The 24,493-nt window shown below is 39.9% G+C and overlaps 1 protein-coding gene across 4 annotated transcripts in view; it reads right to left on the reverse strand.

Moving 5' to 3' along the window:
• Positions 1-866: 866 nt before the first annotated feature.
• Positions 867-24,493, reverse strand: part of RSPRY1 (ring finger and SPRY domain containing 1) — a 53,736-nt gene continuing 30,109 nt past the window's right edge. For all 4 annotated transcript variants that reach the window (XM_005307045.4, XM_008178693.4, XM_042841568.2 and 1 more), the window contains 10 exons: positions 24,214-24,272; positions 19,744-19,810; positions 18,843-18,974; positions 16,440-16,555; positions 15,491-15,634; positions 7,499-7,610; positions 6,225-6,327; positions 5,188-5,340; positions 2,865-2,969; positions 867-1,891 (listed from right to left, as the gene is read on the reverse strand). In XM_005307045.4, the coding sequence (XP_005307102.1) occupies positions 1,795-1,891; positions 2,865-2,969; positions 5,188-5,340; positions 6,225-6,327; positions 7,499-7,610; positions 15,491-15,634; positions 16,440-16,555; positions 18,843-18,974; positions 19,744-19,810; positions 24,214-24,272 (1,088 nt within the window). In that variant the 3' untranslated portion in view covers positions 867-1,794. The remainder of the gene's footprint in view (positions 1,892-2,864; positions 2,970-5,187; positions 5,341-6,224; positions 6,328-7,498; positions 7,611-15,490; positions 15,635-16,439; positions 16,556-18,842; positions 18,975-19,743; positions 19,811-24,213; positions 24,273-24,493) is intronic.

A 24,493-nucleotide genomic window follows, 5' to 3' on the forward strand; every position in this document is an offset into this window, starting at 1 on the left:
ATTTCTTAATTTGTGCAAGTGATTGATAGACTCGTTGAATATCTGCATTTTGGGGGTGAAAGTCACCCTTGGGCAGAGGACCAGCACAAAGAGCTACACAGTACTGAAGTCCAAGCCCTCAAGTGGTGAACAGGCCATTTGCTGGCCATCTGCAGAGGGGTGACTTTCATCACCCTTTGAATTCTTGAAGGCATCAAGTGAAAGAATAACTTCAAGAGTCTGATTCTTTGAGGTGCTCAAGGCTCTCTGCTCTCATTGACAAACAGGAGTTTAAGATGCTCAGCCCGTACAGACAGGCCCCAACTATACGTTGTATTAAATATAATTTACTAGTACACTAAATTTATATACATTTTTATTTAAATAAAAAACATCTTGCAGCACAAGAGCTTACTGCAGCAATCTCCGCTATTAAATCTTTGCCAAGAAGTGGGGATTTTTTTGGTCTAAAGTTATTGTGTGTGGGTTAGCAAGGCTATTGTACTGCCAAAGAAAAAAGTGTAAAAACTTGCGAGATTCTGGGTGAGGTTCTCAAACTGGCCCACGTTGGTAAAGTACCATTGACTTCCATGGTGTTACACCAATTTGCACCAGCTGAGGATCTGCCTCGGTTTTACTACATTTATACTTGGACATTGAAACAACCCATCTATCCACAGTTGCCTGCTGAAGTGAATCCTTATTAACTAAGTTTCACAAATTTATGATAACAGGGAGTAAAAAGGAATCACCACTTGACGATGGCAACCAAAAAGAAAGTGTGACCCAAATCCTATACCTGGTGCAGGGGACCGTGTGTGAGGTTCTTAGTGTAGGCGATGTGCATTTGTGGTGAAAGACACAGTTAGACAGAGCAGGCCTGAATGTGCTATTCAAACAACATGTATTCGTTTAAAACAATATTAATACATTTGCTCAGAATTCTTTCCAGACCTTTTGAGAATATAGCTCAAGATTTTCAAAATGTACATAACTTTCAAAAAACAATACTGATTAAAAAAAGATGATTGATGGTACCTTAAAAATACCCAAAATTTCAAACTGTCTCCCGTCCAGCATTACAATTAGTGAAAAGAATAATTTTCAGGAGGAATTCTTACACTAAACATGGGTACTGAAATGGAAGTAATTAGAAACACTATGAATGTGAAAATACCACCAATTTTCCGCAGTTTAAAAAAAGAAATCAGAACATTCTTTGGAATCATTGAGTTATCAAAAATTTGGATTTTTCTACAGTCTCTGCACTTTCTTTTCAAACCAGTCTGTCTGTGTACAGATTTCAAGTCTTTGAGCAGTTTAATATCCATTGTCGGAAAACAGTCTCTGACCAGCAGGAGGCTACATTAAAGACATATTGGCTTACTTTATTCATGACTTCTGCCAAAAATAAGGACTTTAGAGCATGAGACAGAATGTCCCTGTTTTAGAAGATTTTATGTACTTTGTGTAGATTTCCAGTGCAAATTCTTTTTCAGCACTTGTGATAGGTGAGAGAGAAAGAAAAAAAAAGAAAGAAAGAAAGAAAAAGAAAGACACTCTCCTGTGGTCTTGCTTGGAGATAACCAACAGCCATAAAATGTTGAACTATTATCTATTGTTGAAGCCAGTTCCCCAGCACTGGCAAGTTGGGTTAGTTTATTAAAGATTTCATTTCTAAGATAAACTATGGCGTAGCATGAAATCTGGTCACGGCTATGGTTTTGATGTGCGTATAGATTGGTTAGAGATGCTTGTCCCTTGCAGCATTGGCCGGAATTGATTAGAAATAAGTCCATGATATTTCTCCACGTGTCATGAAATGTGAGAGATCTGTCTGACTCTAGTCTGTATTTCCTGTCGACACAACGGGCAGGTCTCCAGTTGCAAGGCACACTCCATGCACAGGTCACTAAAGAAGAGAAGATCAGTTACAAATCTGAATTTATGCTGATTTTTTTAAAAAGAAGAGTAGAATCAACACCATCCAGATGCTAATAAATTCACTCAATACAAAAATTTCATTCAACCACTGTGGGAAAAGGGTCAGCAAGATGGGATTTTCCTCAATGTGAAGGTTAGGTACTGTGTCCTCAGCTCCCACTAGAGTCAATGGAAGCCCATGAGTCTCAACCCCCTTCCTTGCAGGAGGCAATCAGAATCTTGCAGGATTTAGGTCCTTAATGCTGCTGAGCAATTTTTAGTGCAGTCACCCTTTAATTAATCCACAGACCAGGTATGGTTTGGACAATGGCAGTGTCAATAACTAGAGGCGATAGGGAGGTATATTCTGCACACCCTCTCAATCCTTTGTCTTTCTGCTAACTGCCAACAAGAATGACAATTCCAACAGTCATATTATAGTGGTGCCCACAGGTCACTAAGAGCTGGACACTTAGCTGCAAACTCATTTCATACAGGCAATTAAAAAACCATCATGGCAATGACATTGTCAGTATTTAACTGTATTTGAACTGTGGACTTGGTAAAAGGATCCAGATTGCATTAAAAATCCAGTCCCATTCTTGATTTTTCTCTAAACAAGACTGTATTTTATTTGGAGCTTTTATACTATACTTATCTCAAGACACTTTCCAGACCAAGGAGTTAAATTTGGTAGTGCAGGAACTGTGAAGACACACAAAAGCAGGTCTATGCTTAGCAACAGCATACACCCACCCCCTTGGATATTACATCTGTTTTGTTGAGGGAGATGTTGGTCAAATGACTAGTGTTTATTTATCCTGTACTCTTTTTCAAATCTTTAAAGGGACAGATCTTTTCGTGCAGGTTGGGTAGTCACCAGAGATGAGCAGAAATCGGACTTTGACTGCATTTTCACACAATGTGGTGCAAACGGACAAGATCTTTGTGTTTAAATTTACCTGTGTCCACACGGTCTGAGTTCTGTGTCTGCTACCTCATCACAGCACAGCGTGCAGCAGTTCTCTCGGATACTCACTTGCTTCAACAAAGCCAGACGTCTATGTCTGAAATAGATGTACAAGAAAAACATTTATCACTAAACTACACTCCTGAGTAATGGATCCAGGCCAATACCACATCTGCAGGTATTTTTCTCCTACACAAATTCTTTATTGTTGTTCTTAATTGACAATTAAAAACAAATCAGTAAAAACATTCCTAAACGAACAAAAAATTATTTGGGACAGTCTAACAACCCTATTCTGGCTACGCTGTGGGGAGGGTTGGAAGAGGTGGCTAGACTAGATGACTCAATACATCTTTTTTCCATCTCCAATTCCTATGACTTCAAAGTGGAACACTTCTAAATTAAAAAAAAAAAAAAACACCTCTTATGATTTAGTTTGATTATATACACTGGTATAATAGGAATGTTTTAAAAAAATTCTCAATATGCACAAAGTCTCAGAAACCATACAATACTGTAAAACTGTTTACAAGGATTTAGATACAAGAGAGGGATGACAATCCAACATATCAACCAACACAAGAAGAGGAAAAAAAGGCCAGGATGGAGAGGAGAATGTATGGTGTGTTAGTATAAAGGAAATGTCGAAGGAACTGAGTTAATAAAAACTTTACTCCATATGTTTGGATTCTAACAATGGAATTAGAGCTGTATTCTCAAGTGAAACCAATACCAAGGAATTTCAGGTGAGAAAAAAATCGATGAAAGAAGTGATAGCATTAGCTACTGTCCAGAAAAACTGCACTAAGTAGTTGAAGGGACCTTCTACATTAGATTAAAAATGAGGAGATTTAGTATGTCATTTTCTTGATAAGTTTTGAATGAACACAGGGAGGAGGCTGCAATAAGGAAACAGTCAAAGAGTGTAGGGTAAACAGTGCAGCCACATCTCTAAACACTAAGAGTCACCAGTGTTAATATAGAAAGGTGCCAGAGAAAAAGCATCAGAACTTTCATGGATGAAAGAAAATAATTCCTTCCAATACCCAAGAAATGATAAAACGTCAGCCCTGCTCCTTCAGTGGGGCTACTAGAACTCCGCACTCTTGTGAATTCAGTGGAACTCGGTGTGGATAGATGGCACCAATGGAGGTTCAGTCCCTTGATTTTCTTTGCCCACTCTCAGCATTTGTGGGACTTTGGATACCCCTCAGAAGGAGCGTGAACTGAACTGAGAGCGCAGCTCAGCTGGAGAGCGGGGGTCAGTTGGGGCTCACCAGGAGGTTAAGGGTCTTCAGGGCACGGTGATAGGCCCTACTGAATTGTGTACTCCCGGAAGGGGGTTGGTTGTACACATGCAGACTGCGTGATTCAGCTGGAGGGCGGAGTCACCAAAGAGCCACCTGACGAGGGCGGTAGCCGGTGGGAGGCACTACGAGCAGTGCAAAGCTGAAAGAAGTGCAAGCACAGGCACACCAGATAGGAAGTGCTTGTGAGAGGCGAGTGGCCCAGTCACAACAACTATCTTTAGGCATCAAAGTTTAAACATTTGGGTTTTACCCCAGGTTACATGGTGAGTTAGTGGCAGAGCAGGGCCACTGGTTCCCAGCACTGTGCTCTCCTGCACTGGATCATACTTTGACTGATTGCCTAAAGCTGGAATTGAAAAATTTTCCTTTTTGCAGAAATGCAAATTTTATGCTGATTTTATCCGAGTAGAAGTTCTGGAGCATAAATTAAACTAAAAGGTCTTAAACTGTTCATAAATCGGGGAATTGCCAGTCCACTCCAACATCTCTCCTTGGCAGCATCTTTCATAGTAAGGAAGTATTTTTATTGAGATTAGGAGAAGAGAACAATCACTTCAGGCTTTACAATTGCTTGCAAAGTGCTTCTCCACGGCCAATGTCACAAATGAGGTCACTTTTAAACAAGACACCAATTTTAATTAAGATCATTTTTCCTCAATTAACTTCACAGTTTATACATAGCAGGACGTGCTTTTTACTATGTGTATTTTAAACACTGTGCTAGGTAAAATCAGTTTAATTTTAAAACTGCACCAGCAGTGTAGTTTAATGAGTACAGAAGGAAGATGGACAAAATTTAGCATGTGCTTTGTTGAAGTGGAGCCTGAAGTCTAGTCCTTACGTGAAAGGGACATGCTAATCACGTGCTGAACTGATCACAGAGTTATTTATGTTCTAGGAGACTACAATGTTAGACCATTTACACCAGAAATTTGACATATCCCGTTCAAACCTACACATTTGTATATTGTTTGAATGTGGCATAACCAGGCAGAAAGAGATTACCTCGGTAAAATTATTTTCTCCTCTGCTGTCAGGAAGGCGTAATCATTAAAGGTGCTAAATTTGATTGAAGGTGAATACTTGAAAGGTTTTGCTCCAAAATTGAACTCACATTGTTGATAGGACATGAAACTAGCTGCAGCAAAAAAGCCAGATCTGCAATTTGAAGGACAGCATGAACATCAGACAGCAATAGTACAGACAGAGCATGCTGGACATACTCATTGGACCAGAATCTATCCCACCCTGGAACAAGACTCCCAATACTATAATTCAGCCACTGTTATTTGGGAGAGAAACGCCAGGGCACCTGATTTTAGCAGCACATATTTTCCTTGATTCTTCATTTCCAAATTTAATTAAGATATGTGAACCAAGACCATTGCCACCGTCTGCCAGAGCCTCTACTGGCTACAAACAGGAGAAGTTGCATCTATGTGGAAGGCAAACACATGCACCTGAGTGGGTGACAACACTATTCTCCATCCAACTCAGTAGGAATAACTGTTTTGTCCAAAATGGGGCTGTCTGTTGCTGTTTGGGGAACAGGTTCAAGTGCAAAGGATTCAACATCACCACCCCCCTTCCCCCATCTTTCCCTTATTTGCGTAGGCACAAAACTTGGGGAGCCCTGGGTAAATTATGAGCATGCAAAAAGTTCACACATTTGAAGCAACAAGAACAAGGTTTTGTTATTTTATCTCCCAGAGAACCCAAATCCTCAATATTATATAGCAAGTGTTCCGTAAGTTGCTAAAATTGCACTACAGAAAGCTGTATTAAACTTAGGCTAAAGAATGCGTTTCCTCTGGCCCTTAAATCCATTTGTAAATTCACACTAATGTCATTGATTTTTAACTGTTATCAGTACTTTCAATAGGGAGGTCTGCTTAAAAGCAATAGCATCTATGACTGGTAAATATTGGTTTACTGTCAAACTAAACCCAGAATTTTAATTTTTTTTTTTCTTTTAACTAATGAGAACCATTATACATATCGCACTTTAATTCTTGTCTCTGGCAACATGAAAATATACTTACACAGCAGATGAAAACACTTGCTTCTCAGCAGGAAGCTGGTTCCCATTTAAATAGAAGATCATTTGCTTTTCTTGCAAATCGAGTAAAAATCCTATTGTGTCTCCTTATGTGCAAAAACAAAAATATTTTAAGATTAAGTTTCAGATATTTATGGCATTCAACGACCAAAACAAATCTGATTGGGAGTTGGAGGTGCTGATTGTTGTGGAAAGGTTAAGACGCTGACTGTGAATAGCTTGGCTAAGGAGTGACTAATAGGGAACAACCTACCTCTATTTGAATAAGCACTGAGGGAGGAGAAGAGTTATTTACCACAATAAAAAGGGTATAATTAGGAGGAAATTGGATGAAATTAAGGAAGGGAAGATTTTAGGTTGATTTGCACACAGAAAGCTACATTTAAGGAATATTAACACTGCTAAGTTAAATATTCAAAAGTTAGCAAATGCCGGCTTTAGGGTCGCCTCTTTCCATTCCCTCCCCAGGATGGAACATGCCCAATGCAGACAATCTTCAGGAAATTAAGCTGCTAAAAATCTAAAGAAGTCTCTACAGAGCATGTGTAAACTGAGGTATTTTAAAGATTTTACAAGTTGGGCAAATTTGGGTTGATTTTTGTGTGGATTACAGGCACATCCCTAAAAAAAAAAAGAAAAGAAAAAAGGCCGCCCTCCTCCCAAATTTCAAGTTCCTACTCCAAAGAAAGGGGGCACTATAGCTTCTCAAAGCAAAGATTGCCAGAATTTCCTCTCTTTTTTATACAGGGGCCAAACAATGTATTTCCCAAATCCTGTTCTCAGAAACAGCCAAACCATTTTTGCTGAAGACAGACACATCAGCCTGACGTAAACATCTTGCATGGAAAATTTCCACCCCAATGACTTAAGTTTGGCCAAGTTATAAGCAACTAAAACCAGGATCTTATAAAAGGAAGTATCAGGCAACATTAAGCTAAGGTGGCGCTATCAGCACCGCCTCTAATAACCGATGGTGGTGGTTGGGATTCCCCAAAGTGAGATCTGTTAAGCTGTGGAATGTCTCCATGAGAAGTGGTGGACAGTTTCACATGACATTTAAGAAACCAGACAGAACACCAGTAAGCGTACAGTAATTAACAATCCTGTAATGGCAAGAAGTTGGCTAGATGACCTCGTCTTCAGAGTCTCTGACACTGTTAATAAACTCCAAATACAGGCTATTCCTCCTGTGAGTATTCTAAAAAAGCTCTCTGGAGAAAGCAGGCTAGGATAACTGCCACAAGATGAAGAAAATACCTTCTTTCCAACAGGGATGGGAATGTGGTTTACTTCTGGCATTATACCAAATCAGCTGCCGGCAGCCATCATATGCACAGGAGTACTCGTCGTCCCCAATACCGTAACCTTCCTTTAGAGAAACAAAGCACAGCAATTTAATCTGCAGTCACTCCTGTTCTGTGGGAAAGGGCTGGAGGTCTATTTTTACATAACCAAACCATTCATTCTAAGAAGTTCAATTTTCTTATATTCTATTTTCTCTCTCTCACTTACACCCACACCCCCCTCATTCAGTATCACTTCCTTACTCTTCTTTCCACCTAAAAATGCGTCAGAACTACACAGCTCTTCTTATGAAGGCATATTTACTTTTTTCTCCTTCAAAATCCTTTGGAAGAGATACTTTCAAGGTCAAATGGCTTTTACTCCTTTAAATAAAAAAAATTAGGAGTGAATTTAATGCTCATGAAAGATGAAGATCTAATAGCATTAACTGAACCAGGCTTAGAAAGAGCAGAGGTACCAGGTGAGCTTCCTCTCAGGCAGCTCTGACCATGCACCTCATTTCTGATCTATGTTCACCAGACAGAATGACTCCATATTAAGAATCAGGGCATTTACTGGGTAACATAGCATGACCGAGGTGTTTGCAATGTTCCACACAAATTTTTGTATTATTGTTTACCCAGGTGTTACAATGTTTTCCATGTGTCAGAGGGAGTATGGTCTGGTGGATAGTGCCCAAGACGGCAAATCAGGAGTTATGGGGTTTATTTGTGACTCTGCCAGCAACTTGTTGGGAGACACTGGGCAAGTCACTGAACCTCTGTGCCTCTGGTCCTCCACACTTGTAAAATAGGGATAAAGCTTGCCTACTTCCCAGGGGTGTTGTAAGGATTAGTGTCTGCGAAGTGCTTTGAGCTCCTTGAATGAAAGGGACTATACATTTTATATGTTCATTAATATCCGATGTATTATCTTTACAACAAACCTAGGTATCTAAACAGCAACATTTTACTTGTTTTCTCCACAATGCCACCGCTCATCTAACCGAAGCTACTCTCAAAAACTCAAGAGCTGACAACACTTGAGACAATGACAAGTTATATTAGTTATTTTCAAATAAAAGGAAGTGGGTGCCAGCACCAAGACTCTGGGAAAAACAACGCCCTCTGTTGCCCCCCTGCCCCCACTAACCAATCCAAAGACTGTACTATAAAAAGCTTCCCACAGACTCCTCACTAAACCCATTTGGGGGCAAGCAGTAACTGAACTCCATATCCCTCAATGTACTAGAAAGCCACCTCTCCTCGTTGACGAGGAGGAACCAATTAGCAGTATGGAAGAAGAGACGAGTTTCTGCTTGCTCGGTGGGATTTGATAATGGCAGAGATGCCCGTACTCGTCCAACAATGCAAGTCTCACAGCTCCCAAATTATAGCTAAATTCAGTCAATTTTCAAGTGTTAACGAGATAAATGGCCCCAAATACATTACAAATGAACTTGCTCAACTTGACAAACATTAGTCCAGTTGAGATGTCGGAAGTACAGGCTTCGATCAAAAATCTGAAAAATAACAAAGCAGCGAGAGATGATCAGATTACAGCAGAAATGCTTAAAATATTTGATACCAGCATCCTAACAAAACAGAGAGAGCGGCTAAATGAAGTTTCGGAAAAAGAGGTCCCCCCCTCACGAAGAGAAACATGGAATTATTGTCAGAATATTCCAAAAGGATTAATGTTACTGACTAACAACTGGAGAGGAGTTACACTACTCTCTGTTGTAGGGAAAGCCTTGTGCAGTATGATACTAAATTGGATGAAAGCGGCAGTGGATGCAAAGCTTAGAGAAGAACAGGCTGGATTCAAGCCCAAGAGATCCTGTGTAGGTCAGATATTCACACCAAGGACCACAGAAGAATATCTAAAAGGGGAAGCTCCCTTCTTCATCGATTTAATTGATTTTCAAGAAGCATTTGATAGCCTGCACTAACATACATTGTGGAACATTGTTCAGTCCTATAGAATCCCAGCTAAAGTCATCAAGACCATGTAGAGATGTGAAGTGCTCTATAAAGGTGAACAATCAGACAGAGTAGTTCACTGTTGACATGAGTGAAACAGGGCTGCATTCTATCTCCACTGTTTGCCGTAGACTGGATAACAAAGAAGTGTATTAACAAAACACAAACACGGGTACAGCATGGCTAGATGGCTAATGCCTAGATGACCTTGACGATATTGTGGTACCGAGCAGCACCCCCAAAAAGTTACAAATAAAGAGACAACTTGGCAAAAATAGCAAGCCAAGCATGGCTCAAAATTAGTTATGCTAAAACAAATATCCTTGAAAGCCAGATGTCAAATGGTAACATCACAACAGAAGTCAAAAACAGGGTGGATAAAAATCAATGATTAAACAAAAATGGATTTAAATCGGATTTTTTTGATAAAATTCTTTGAGGAAAAAGCCTATCTAAAGATAGTTTTAATTAAGATACATGATAGCTCAAAGATAGGGATTATAAATTCTAATTCTATAGTATGAGACAATATATTCATGTAATGTTTAAGAAAAGTTTTGTAAATTAGTTCCAATAGTTCATGGATTAGGGACCCAATTTTATGCGGTTCCAGGGGGTTCTATTTAGATTTATGTTAATCTTTCTATCTACCCAATCAGTGCTCAGTCTAGAAGATACCATCAGAGAGGATTAGTTTTGCAGTTCTCAGACTGTGGATTTGTGTCTCCAGAGATAACAGGCTTGTTAACAGCAAAAATGTTTTTAAATACACCTCTATCCCGATATAACGCGACCCGATATAACACAAATTCGGCTATAACGCAGTAAAGCAGTGCTCCAGGGGGGCGGGGCTGCGCACTCCAGCAGATCAAAGCAAGTTCGATATAACGCGTTTTCACCTATAACACAGTAAGATTTTTTGGCTCCCAAGGACAGCATTATATCGGGGTAGAGGTGTACATACATACATACTATATAGAGGTGAGAAATAACCCGATTGTCCCTCTGCAAATTTGTGTACACAGAGTCAATCCCTTACCTCTCTTTGAAAGTGCAAAGTTTCAAAAAGTTCAATGAATAGAAGATTGTTGGGCGTGGAATAGATCTGGACAAGGAGAAGAAGTCTGGAGATAAATGCAAGAAGGGAAGGACATGAAGTAGAAACTATTTGAGCAGCATATTCCAGAAGTCTTGATGTCTTTCTGAGTGTAGCCTTCATTGATTTGAGAGTTACCATACCATTCTCTCACTAGAAGGGAAAACTATAATGACAGCAGGCTGTCAAAGAGTCCCAGTTTGGGAATAAGAACCATTCAAGAAATATATGTTTGTTGATGATATTTTAAAGAAAGTCACACCAGTGATCTGGTGGGTCACTTAAGCACTTGGATTCAGAGACTCTTGAAGTGATCATCTCACTTTTAACAGCAGTAGCTTCTTCTGCCGGTGAAGAAAGAATATTTTCTTCCTTTGGACTAATTCATTCCACATTGAGAAATCGTTTGGGACCTGAAAAAGTAGGAAAGCTTGTTTTTCTTTTCCAGATTATGAACAAACAGGAAAATGAAGGTGAAGACGACTGAGTTAGCTGCAGAAGCCAATATTTTAAGATCCTCATGTTGACCTGGCTGACATGGTCGATTTAATGTTTTTTTTTTTTTTTTAATATTTCATTTATATGGGGGGAGGGATAGCTCAGTGGTTTGAGCACTGGCCTGCTAAACCCAGGGTTGTGAGTTCAATCCTTGAGGGGGCCACTTAGGGATGTGGGGCAAAAATCAGTTCTTGGTCCTAGTAGTGAAGGCAGGGGGCTGGACTCGATGACCTTTCGGGGTCCCTTCCAGTTCTATGAGATAATAACATATGGAGATAAAACTATTTTTAGTTAAAAACAATTTTAAGAAAAACAATCCTGATTTTAAAAATCTTGAATATTTAACTAAATTCAAAAATGCATATGCTTGTTTTGTTAAAATATTACGTTTGCTGTTGAAGAAAAAAATCCAGAATACATAACGTTGTTGTTTTAGTTAAATAAAACAATTTAAAATATCTGTCTGGTGATGTTCTCCTCCTAATACAGCATGGCAAGAAAATCCTCCAAATATTAATGATTAGCCTGTTGAATTGGAGATAGTTCACCTCCCAATGACTTCATACATATCTGCTTCAATTACCTTTGATAAATGAAATGACCAATCATTCATTTTCTGATATAGCTCTAAAAACTAATCTGAAAAGTTTTCAAAATAAATCACTTTAAAAATGTATAATGTGTACCTTCTAAAAATGAAACCTACATCTATCTCTGGAAGTTGTGAAGTATATGTATTAAGGTTATAACAACCAACAAAAATGCACTTTTATGTAGAAATCCATGATTCAATTGAGTCTTCCTGACTAGTGATTTAAATCATGATTTAAATCAAATCCACCCTGGTCAAAAATATCAAGAAGAGCAACTCATCTACTGGGTAGTACCATATTAGTTAACGGATACCTCAAGAAGGAAGTGACATCAAGGATAGGAAAGACATCCACAGTATTTAGTAAACTTAACAACGTATGGCAATCAAAGATATTCAGCACCAGAACAAAACTGACAATTTTCAATTCAAACGTAATCTTGGTGCTAACATAGAACTGGAGATCTGCTAAAAGGTTAGAAAACTAGATGCATTCAAAATAAGTGCCTACGAAAGATTCTGGACATTGGTTGGAAAGACTTCATCACCAGCGAAGAAAAGTCACCAACCAGGAGCAAATTGCTCCGGAATCAGAAGGCACTGCTGGACATATTTGGGTCATGTACTTTGGATGCCAATGCACAGACTCCAACATGAAACTGTCAAATGGAGACCAAATGGTGTGAAGACGTGAGGGCACCTGTGAGACTTCTTAAGAACGCCCCCTTAGCAGGGAGGGTAGACTAGTCCATCTCAACAACACAGAGCCAACAGAAGCAGCAGCAAATGACAGACAGCAATAGAAGAGACTGGTTTCCGCCCTGTGCGCCAACATTGGTGCAGGAAGGATGTAAAAAGCACGTTCCACGTACACGAAGAGCATGTGTCTACCTGATAAGCCTGGCTGGCATAATTTGAGGTGAAGATGGTGGGGAGGTTTTTTTTATTATTATTATTAATATAAATAAACACACAGCCCTAACCCCCATTTCTAAGATAAATTAAAATCTGCTAAACAGAAAATACCAGAAATATCCAATCAAGGGAAAAATAAAGTGTAGTAAAGCAAACTTCTAACCCTTAAATAGAGACATTATCTCAATTCTCCCTACTTAGAGATTCCTCACAGGACACACATCAGACAGAAAAAAAACTAACCCCCAAACTGTCAAGCTACTTATGGTGAGTGGGAAAAATCTTTTAAGCCTCTTATAGTTTAAGGGCTGGTGGGTTGCTGTTCCATTTCACAAACGGTTTCCATTACAGTCAGTGTTGACAACTTCTGGTATTCAAGACAGGCTTGCAATTTTTTACATTTCTTTTGCAATACTGTGCAGTAGGCAAGGGGCTGCCATATTTAGAGATGATGTAATCGGATGTGTAAATTATATGCCAACAAGGTGAAGTAACTTACATGAATGAACGTAAGGGAGAGGATAGCAGGAAGAGTAACTAATGGGGGCAGGGAATCTACTTTATCTTATTCCTTCTTACACCGTCCTGTTAGCTGCTTTTCTCGCTATATCCTTCTCTTCCGTTCCCTTGGCACTTACCAACCTACGTTCATCAACACCGACATCTACATCACATCACAGGATTTGGTCTATGACGTACATCAGGTTTTGGAATATTTTTTTTTTCTGCAAAAGCTGGAACTGATCAGTTTTAACTCTGGTCATTCTTGTATCGGAACATAAAAAAAACCACACCACACTCCATAGAAGCTGCCCCCTTATCTTAAAACATTAAGATGACCAGAGAAATGACTATGGTAATATGAAAATTTTCACAAATTTCAGGATTCTGACTGGATAGCAAGCAGATCTGTTGCCTGCTGACTTTACCAAGGAATCAGCTTCTACTACTTGATACGCCTGTTAGCTCTGCAGAGCCAACGCAATAGAGGAAACCTGGATTATTTTTCTGGCTCGTGCACAAACAGAATGGTCAACGAAGGACCTTACCCTGTGCCCACCCAAGTCAATGGTAAAATGCTAATTGGCCTCAGAGGCAACAGGACAGGCCTATACATTTCCATTGCAGAACTATTAATAGCGATTATGGGCAAGCCAGAAAGTTGGATTTTCAGATGCCGGGTGAGGTTGCAAAGGTAACAATTATAAAAGCCATCCTTATTTGTAAGCGGAACACACTTGCTATGAAAAGCGTTGTGACAGATTCCATTAAAAAAGAAAAAAGCAGAATAGAAGGAACTTTAAACAGTAGTGTTCAGGTGGAGAATACAAATCAGGCAACTCTGAAAACAAGGCTTCCATGGCAACCTTTACACTACCCCCATCTTGCCTGAGTACACCTGAGTTTACAACAGCCTGAAAATTTACAAACCAAGATACACACACAAAACACTACACACAAAACCAACCAAAAACAAAAAAGCCACATCACAAAGGTATTTGCCTTTACTGTGAAGACACAATGGCCTTTGCTGTGAAGATCATAAAAACAAAAACAAAAAAAACAAAAAAAACCACAAACCTTTTATTCCCCCATAAAACTTGTCACAGGTAAATAGAATTTTGCAAGGCAGATTGAGTAACTAGATGTGACTGGCAAGGCACCTGCTTGAAATGAAGAATGAAACCACCAGTACTTAATGCTAATGATGTCACCAAGTGACATTTATGCTGTTCTGTGCTACTCTCGATCTGTGCCTCAGGTAGTTTTCGTGTCTGTATGAATTTATTTTTGGAGAGCAGGGAAAGAACATTTGGCATGCTATTTCCACATATGTACTCTTTCCATCAGAACTTAGTCTTTCCTGCCATAAACAGGGAGAACTTCCAATTCCTGCCAGACTGAAAAATGAAGTGTTAGCATTTCAGAACAGGCCAGGTGCTATTTGCTCCTCTCTAGTAAAAGAACAGGCAAACTCTTTATATTGGCATTGTTCACTAGGATTCATCCAGGTAGGGAAATGGAAAAAAAATCCTACTCACGTTTCTGTTATTATTTGAACTAGCCCACGATCACAGACTTTGACCAGTTAATGCATGCAACTGCAGAGTATTTTTTAAAAAGCGACATACATACAAGCACTAGGAATTTGTTGTGTCAAATACTAACTGAACAGAGCAGGTGTGAGGAAACAGAACACACCAGAGGGAGCTTATGGAAGGGGTCTTGAGAAAGACAAAGTTAGATTGGCAAAATAGTTTAATATGCAATCCAGTTTAATCCTTGCTTTCTTGACTAAAAATACAACAGTATGATTACCATCCCCACATTCAAAGATATTAAACTATCCCGAGCGGACGGTTTCATGTAGATTAGAGGCCATTTAATTTCTAGTCACCAAGTTTGTGAAATAGGAGAAAAAAAAAAGAAAAACCACCTGACGGCCTAAGTCAAATGAGTGAATAGCATATCAGCTCTTAGTAAGCAGGCGATCACTTCACAAAAACACAGTTGGCAGTAACTGACACCCTTATTTGCAGTTGGAGCAGAGGCCAAGAGTGGAATGGGTCATAAAAATTGAACTACCTTCCTACTGCTCCAGATCAGGGTTGAGGCATGCAACTGTGGGTGAGAAAAGTTCTCGCTACTGATGACCGTGCTGTACTTTTGGAGATAAATGTCACTCCAGCACCTTTCAGGAGTTCTAAATTCACTAACTGTAACAGTGCAAATGTATGGAAAAAAAATAAGAGGAAGAGGCAATGCATATAAAATATGGACAATTATTTCAATAGGCTATAAAATGCCATTTGTATAGGCACTGTAAGTAAAAAAAACCCTAATATTTAGAGTATCAGCTGTGTGACCTCACATGTACTCACATGATTGAGAAACTTGCTGTCTTTGGTGGCCCATCCTATCTGCATCACTCCTGAAGTAATTACTGTGACTTCATAGTACCAAACCCCAGAATCAACGCAGAACGTACATCGAACACTTTCAAAAGAGGAGGCATCGCATCGAGCCTGAAAAATCGAAGTGGAAAATATATTAGTTGTAATTAGCTGGCAGTCCCAAAGAATTCTGTCTGGTAGATTTGATAAGTGCCTTACAAGTAAAATTGTAAAAGCACTTAAATTTCCAAACACAATGCAACTCCCTTCTCAACAGCAAAGGCTGTATACCTGATAGAATCTCAGTAAAACTGAACCAAGTTGAATGTAGGTCAGAGAAGAGCAACAGAAGTGATCAGAGGGCTAGTGGAACGGATTCAAAGATTAAAGGTTAAAAAAAATGACCAAGTGGGGAATGATCTAGAACTATCCAATAGGTATAAACATCAAGGAGGGACAGGAATTTAGTGCTCTAGGAATATCTCACTAGCAGTCATGGAACAAAATTAAGAAAAAGAACATTTTGGCTGAATTTCCTGATGGTGAGAGGTACTTTCTCTAAGGAAATGGAATCCCTGTGGCTTTGGGCTTTTAAGATTAGACAGGACAATAGAAAAAATAATAATAGAACAAACAAACACAAACAAAAATCTACTGTAGGGAACAGTTCTGCACTACATGGGAGAAGGACCAGATGGATCTAAAGAGTGGGTGAAGTTTTACAGTGGTCATTTCTGGTACTAAAAGCAGGTTAGAGACATTACAGTCCACTACAAAACAGAATTCCTTCACTAGTTTTGTAGAGAGCTCAGAAATACAGACTTGTTGATTCTTTGAAGGGTAAAAAAATGGGAACAAAAAGTGAACTGAAATGGTGATCTCTTGTAGCTTTCTTCAAAACAGAATTCTACATTGAAATAATCAAATGACACCCTACCTCCAGTCCACGTGGTGAGATCTTAAGGTATTCGCTGACATCGTTACTATTCAGCATGGCCTTAATATTGGTCAAGTCAACTTTCTCATATGTAAACTGTCTGCCTTCTTTCAAAACTGCAGAAAAAAATTAAATAAAGTGCTATTGCAGGAACAAGTCCAACGCGATTATTTCAACAAATACACACACACACACACACACACACACGATCCAATTCAGACTTGGCATACTTTAAAGCAACACAGGCATTATGCAAACTTGAATGCAATATTATTTCTTTACAGTGGCACCCAACGTTTGTTAGAACTATATCCAGAAGCAGGGCATGTCCTGCTTTGAGAACACCTCTACCTTGATAGAACGCTGTCCTCGGGAGCCAAAAAATCTTACCACGTTATAGGTGAAACCGTGTTATATTGAACTTGCTTTGATCCGCCGAAGTGTGCAGAACCCCCCCCCCCCCCCCCCCCGAGCACTGCTTTACCGCATTATATCCGAATTCCGTGTTATATCGGATCACTTTATATCGAGGTAGCGGTGTATTTGAAAAGCACCTAAGGGCTAATTGTGCCTCTCAAGGAACTATGGGTAAGCATTAAGGGCATCAGAATACATACCAAGCTGCGATTCCTTCAGGACACACAAGACACCACCCTGACGGTTAACATGGGTGGAATTTTACTGTGGGAGGAATGGTGCCAGAGCAATAGTGAAAACTCTAAACTTGCTGCTGTCAGCTATTAGGCTAGGTTTTTATGCAGCTGACCTGAGCCAATTAAGGCTGTCTTCCCCCTCCACTTTCAGGCCTTTTCCAACCACTTCTGTGACTGCTGGACCCTCACACAGTGCTCCCACACTGGCTGATCAAATGCTTGAGTTTCATGGCAAGCAAAATATTTCAAGTAAAAGCAAGCAGCCCCTGGTGGCATCTTTGTAACAGCTAATGATCAGTGGAGAGAAGAGAAGCCCAGCTGTGGGATTCCCTAGCATGCTGTTCAACATGGTCTCCTCATATTTGCTTTAACTCAGGGTGGCATTTGCTCCCGCCCTGAGCTATTAGAAGTTATACCGTACAATGGGTTTTGTTAGAAATTCCACCCTGGAAAGCACCCACAATCAGGGCAGGGAAGACACAGGATGCTGGGACTCCACAGAACCAGGAGGCAAGTTGCAGGATAACTGTTGTGCTATGCCATGGAAACTGCTCTGTACCTTTCCCTCCAAATCATTCTCTTTCACACTGGGGAGGAATGGAGAAGCATTTAGCTCAGGGGTTCTCAAACTGGGGGTCAGGACCCCTCAGGGGGTCACAAGGTTATTACATGGGGGGTTGTGAGCTCTCAGCCTCCAAACCCCACTTTGCCGCCAGCATTTATAATGGCGTGAAATATCTAAAAAAAAGTGTTCTGAATTTATAAGGGGGTGCGGTCGCTCTCAGGGGCTTGCTATGTGAAAGGGGTCAACAGTACAAAAGTTTGAGAACCACTGATTTAGCTCTACAGTCTGTAGTCCACGAAAGCTTATGCTCAAATAAATTTGTTAGTCTCTAAGGTGCCACAAGTACTCCTGTTCTTTTTGCGGATCCAGACTAACAGGGCTGCTACTCTGAAACCAACAACCCTGTAATTCATCAGACAGAAGTCTTTTTCAGGGAGTGAAATGTACATCACAGACTCATTACTATATATTTATTGCCATTTGTAACAAAGCACAAGTAGATGCTCGGTTTCAGCATAAGCAAGACAAGCTGCTGCCTGGGGCCAACCAAGTAATTTCATTGTCTCTTCTCCCAGTGGTAGTGAACAAGAGGGGTATGCCTTAAACAAGGCTGGCAGCAGTGTGGGGTCCTTCAGCGAGTCAAAGCTTTGGGCCCACTAGTTATGCCTGGATTGGTTTGTTAAATAAACGACAGTTTACCAGAGAGCTACTCTTTCTTGGTTTCTTAAATCATGAGAATCTAGTCTGTTTAATAAATCATAGGTCATAATCCGTCCTTGTGCAGATGTGGTATTGGTATATCCAAGAATATCACAATGGTTTTCTTTGGGACAAAGTCAGAATACAAGTGCCATCTAGCTATTTTGAGCTTCTTTGCTGAAGCGTCACAGCAGTTACAGAGCAAATAAAGTTGAAGAACTTTAATTTTTAATAATTACATAAGGTCTGCTTTTCAAAAATTCAGGCATGCAAATGCACATGGATTTATGCACCTTATTTCTGTGTGGACACTGGATATCTGCACATACAAATATGACCAGACATACAAAACTATCAGTAAATACTTACACAAAACATGGTATCTGTGCACCACACACACACACACTCTCTCTCTCTCTCTCTCTCAAAAGAGAGCCATCCTGCAAAGAAGCCATAGTGTGAGAATCCTGCTCACACTATACTTACATAGATTGTCTAAACTCCACTGGGCACAGAATCCCACTTGGCGTTTTAAATAGTCTGGATTATCTGTCCATTTCTCTAACAAAACAAGCTGGTCACTAATACAGGATTCAGAAATTGTCATTTTATTTTCACCTGTAATTTAAAAGTGAAAAAAGTAATAGATGTAAACAAGAAACAGTGATTTAAAAGACAAAGGGTAAATATTTTACAAGTACAATATAGCAATATTCTAAATCTCAATATTAAACAAAAAATATAAGAGTTCATGTCCCTTCTCCTGAGAGATTAACAGGAAGAAATGCAATATTAAATATTCAGCATTTTACTGTACTAAATCATCTGAGAGCAGGGCTACTAGCTAGGAAAATAATAATTGTAGTCTATTAACAAGACACATTTTTTTCCAGCCATGGAGAGGCCTTCAAAGGGCTCCTATGCCTCTTCCCATCCCCAAAGCTAGAAGTGGGCTGTAGTCCACGAAAGCTTATGCTCTAATAAATTTGTTAGTCTCTAAGGTGCCACAAGTCCTCCTGTTCTTTTTATTTGATGGATAGCAGACCCTACGTGGCAATAATCGGAATTATATCTGAGGACAGCACACAGTACAGTGACGGAATTGTGTTCCGCCCATTCTCTTTCCAAGGAGGGTGGGGTCACTAGAGCAGCAGGAGTCTCCTCCTGCTAGCACACTTTTCCCTACAGCGATCCCATTCTCTGTCAGCCCAGGTATCACTGATCCTTACGGTGCACTAGGCTTAAGCTACAAGCTGGGAACATCAACATGCTTATTTCCAGTGCATGCACCGGGGACGGCAGATGTGATCAGATGAAGGAAATAACCATTCTGGGGCAACATTAGCTCTATTGTTTTTACCGTAAGAAGTACTAGGCTAATACTTACTTGTTTGTGCAAACTTTTCCAGTGCTATTAGTGCAAAAAGCATTACCGTCGGATGGGACTGGAAATTCTAAAGACAACGAGAGTATTAAACACGTGCCATAGCTGTGCAAGATCTTTTTGTAGATTTGTCTAATATAATGAAAACATTTTCTTAAAACTAGCAGTCAGATTACATTTTCAAGACTCTACACAAGAGAAAGGCAGAGATGTTATGAGTAAGGCTACGTTTCAGTCATGCCTGGGGCTGCCAGAACAGCGGCTGGCCCTGGGGCTTTCCCAGCTGCTGGGGTGGTCCTGGGGGCAGCCACACCAGTGCTGTAAAATTCATGGAAGCTGTGACTTTCATGACCTTGGTGAATGATCTGCAGCCTTAATCATGAGCAACAGGCACAGTAGTAGGGGGGAAGTGGGCCATACTAGAAGTACTCACCGGACCTATTTTTCATGTCACAACAGTTTTTAAACCAGTGTAGTCTAGCTACAGTAGAACCTCAGAATTACTAACACCAGAGTTACAAACTGATCAGTCAATCACATACCTCATTTGGAACCAGAAGTACACAACAGGCAGCAAAAGGGGGGGGAAAAGCAAATACAGTACACTACTGTGTTAAACAAACTACTAAAAAAATAAATAATGGCAAAGCAGCATTTTTCTTCAGCATAATAAAGTTTCAAAGCTGTATTAAGTCACTGTTCAGTTGTAAATTTTTGAAAGAACCACCATAATGTTTTGTTCAGAGTTAGGAACAACCTCCATTCCCAAGATGTTTGTAACTTTGAGGTTCCACTGTACTTCAATGGAGTTGCTCCTGATTTACCCTGATGTGACACTAGCTCTCATTGAGGGCCACTGAATTAAAAAATAATAATAAAGTTTCTAGCCCCAAATGCTAAGAGTATTTTTTTCAGAAAAACTCATTTTTCTGAATTAAACCTTCAAGATGCCCCATTCTAGTAACCTCAAATTTTGCGAGTTTTTTCCCTTTTAACAGAATTCATGCAAAAGAAGTTTCAGATGGAAAGTAGCTATTTGAAATAATTAAAGTGTAGGCTTAACAAAAAGGAAGGCTAGCCTTCAATATGCTCCATAATATAAACAGAAAGTTTTGATCCATACATTATATTATATACTTGACATATAATTTTAAATGTCCTTATCAGGTGTTATGTAGAGTTCTCAGTTTGCCCTTATAGTAATTAACACAAACGAAGGAGATGCTAATAATGATTAACAAGCAGTTTGGCACTATCCCAAGAGAAAGTTTGGTAAACAAAGTAGTTTATTTCTTAATCAAACAAGCACTTTACTAGCAAGTGAAAGTTTCTTCTAGGTTAGCCATGTGATTTCTTTAGAATTTGGTAAACTGTAGTAATACTTGGCACTTCTATAGGTGCTTTTCATTCGTAAAGCTCAAGTGCTTTAAAAAAAGGGTATCATTACCCTCATTCACAGATCTGGAAACTGAGGTACAGAAGTTGAGTGATTTGCTCCAGGTCACGCAGCACATCAATTTAAGAGCTGAGAAGGTCTCCTGAATCTCTGCATGTGGCCAACTGCAGGCCATTCTGCCATGCGGAAAGAGGTGACCCCTCCCAGAGGTGAGAGTCAGGAAGCTGAAAATTTGTTAGAACCCTTTGTGGGACGGTCTTAGTAGAACAGTCTGATTTTTTTAAAAAGTAAATTTAGTGTTTGTGAAAGATTAAACAGTACCTCTGTTCATCTAGAAAACAGACACAGCATGGGCAAGATCCCCCAGATTAATGGGGCAATTTATCTGAACCGTGGGGGAAGGAAGGGAACACCCCTCAAGGATGTCTACCCTGCAGCTAGGAGGGAGCCTCCCAGAGTGGGCAGACAGACTCGCTGGTGGGGCTCGAGCTAGTGCTCAAAAAACAGCAGTGTGGATGCTGTGGTGTGGGCTCTCCAGCCCACCCAACCTCCGAGGTGTGAGAATCTGAGCCATCATGTCCAGGCTGGTATTTTTAGCATGCTAGCTTGAGACCACATACACCTGCCTATACCAGTTTCAGAATAAAAGACGAAAACAAAATTTACACGTAAAGTCAAAACAAATAAAACCTATGACAATTCTGCTCTACCCTTCCACTATATCTAATCTGCACAAGTTCCTCATGCTCAGTGGTGATATCTGCAAGTAACATGTGTCGAACCAGAGACTTATGTTGTGAGTCTCCCTTTGAAATGGCAGCTAACACAAGAGATGCTTCATCCAACCTGTAACTGCCTGCTAAATGGCAGGTGTTATTACAGAAAAAAAATAAAACGTGACCCACTGCAATGCTCGGATAAAAAGTTATGTTCGGTTAAAAAGAAGCTATGGTTGTATTGTGCCTTTGCTTAAAAACAACCCTCCTCCCCCACGTCTTTGGTTCCATGATACCTAGAAAGGATTCAATGAACTAGCAAGTTCTACAGTTTCCAAAGACATTTGACAAGAAACAGCCACCAAACTGCGATAGACTTGACTAAACTGGCTCCCTTAATATTATGCCAATTACTTGTAATCTTGGTAAGTTATAAGTGCAGAAAACCTTTTGAAATCTTTTATACCTATTATAGTCAGCATTTCCCACAACAGAATCAAATAACTAGTGCAAAGTTTCCTACTGTAGTTTGTGCATGTCTAATAATGCTTTCGCTCTTGGGGAAAAAATGGCTATTGAGTTTATTAACTTTCGTGAAGATTTTCACTATATATAATCTATGGCCCTGATTCTGTTCAATGCACCATTCCCTTTCCACCAGGGGTTCTCAAACTTCATTGCACTGTGACTCCCTTCTGACAACGAAGTTACTACATGACCCCGGGGAAAGGAAGCCCAAGCCCTGCTGCCTCGAGTAGGGGATAGAGGGGGGCTGGAGCCCAAGCCCCGACGTGCCGGGTGGGGGGTGAAGCTCAGGCTTCAACTTCAGTCCCGGGTCCCAGCAAATCTAATGATGGCCCTGACGTCCCCATTAAAATGGAGTCATGACCCACTTTGGGATCCCAACCTACAGTTTGAGAACCGCTGCTTGACACTGTTCAGTGCTTTAGCCCTCTTGTGTCAGGAGTTCTCTCTGTGGAAGGCTTGCATAAGATCCTAAGTTAATCATGTGCTGGAAGCCTCTCCTATATTGGGCATTCACAACAATTCTAAAGCTCTGTTCTTCTAAACTATTTGAAGGTTAGTTTTGCTTTAAGGGACTTAAACTACCCAACGCCAGTAAATTCAAAGGTCAGGATTAAAATGCTTTTCTTTTAACCCACTGCACTGGTAATGCAATCCGGTGGTATGTTAGATTGCTTTCTGTACCTCCATCTGATGGAATGGTGAGGGACAGGCTTTCAATCTTAAACTCACATTTTCTGGAGTTGTTTGGCCAGGCCCTTGATGTTATGTTAATGTTGCTTTTGGATTTAATATAAACGTGATCTGTTCAGTTCTGGGTACCAAGTCCAAAATCCCTAGGATTGCTCCTAGCACGCAATATTCCTCCTCTACTCCAGAAACACTCATCCTTAGTCAGTGTTCTGCAACCATGATCACCAGTTACCGATCTGAACTGGCAGGAAGGTACATAAACCAGACTATAAGCCTTCTATCTGAACCTAGGGTTCTTTAGCTTGATTATGGGTTATTGTGAATGTGTCTATCTGAAATGCAGATAATTTTAGCAGTACAGTACTTTTTGGTGAACTGTTTGCAGAAGTAAGAGCACAACAGAAATTTTAGAAGGAATAAGGGTCACTGCAAGATATCACAGGGCATTAAAGTACAAACTAATGTTCAACTACGATCCCTGACCTTTGAATTCACAAGACAGCGACTTCTTAGTTCAAATCCGTTCTTCACTTTGACCAAAGTGAACGGATTAACTTGTTGTCTAGGAATACAATTGTGTATACCGCAACTTCCATAGCACATTAGTAGCAATGTCAGGGTCTGAACGGCACTAAGAATTTTGGAGCAGGGATTCATTTTCTCTAGGTTCTGTATAGTGCCAGGCACACACTCTGTGCTTCACAAATTAAATAAAACAAAATACTTGCGGTCTTTATTTTCATAGATAGTCCTTCCTTTCTTTTTCATTCTCTCATTAAGTCTTTTTGACCCCTTCCTTATTAAATGGAATCTTTCTATAGTCTGATGTTAGACTTTTCTAAAGTGTTCAAAGTTAGTAAGTCTGTCCTTTATTTTGATTATTTTTAATTTGTATGATTTGGTTTTGTATGTTGAGCTCGTGATTGATTTCAGTGAAAAATGCTGTATGTAGAGACAAAGATAGATAAGATCCCACAATTACAAAAACTGATCTTACTGCGCTCTGCTACAAGCAGTTTCATACAAAAAAGAAAAAAATTAACAGCAACATTTGCTGAAAAACAAGAACATTTCCCACTTATGCATACAGAAGCAAGTAAGACGCTAGAGCAGCCGAGAACGCTACTGTGCTTGGATACTTACCAAGCTCTGCAGTAAATATTCCAGTATTCCTGGGCTGAGTAAGCCTATACTTGCAGGACCTGCAAGAACACTAAAAATGAAATGCATGTATGGGAGCTGCCGCATTATCTTTCCACATCAATTCAAGTTTACCAAGAGGGGCATTTTGACCCTGAAAAGGACCTTGCATTTACAAAAAGAAATTAAAGTAGTACCCAGGGCTATGTTTTTGCACACAAGCAAAAAAATGTACACTCTACTGTATGCTTAATTTATGCATGCAGTTACTATGAATGTGCTC

This window comes from Chrysemys picta, chromosome 14, assembly GCF_011386835.1.
Source record: "Chrysemys picta bellii isolate R12L10 chromosome 14, ASM1138683v2, whole genome shotgun sequence".
NCBI classification, from domain to species: Eukaryota; Metazoa; Chordata; order Testudines; family Emydidae; genus Chrysemys; species Chrysemys picta.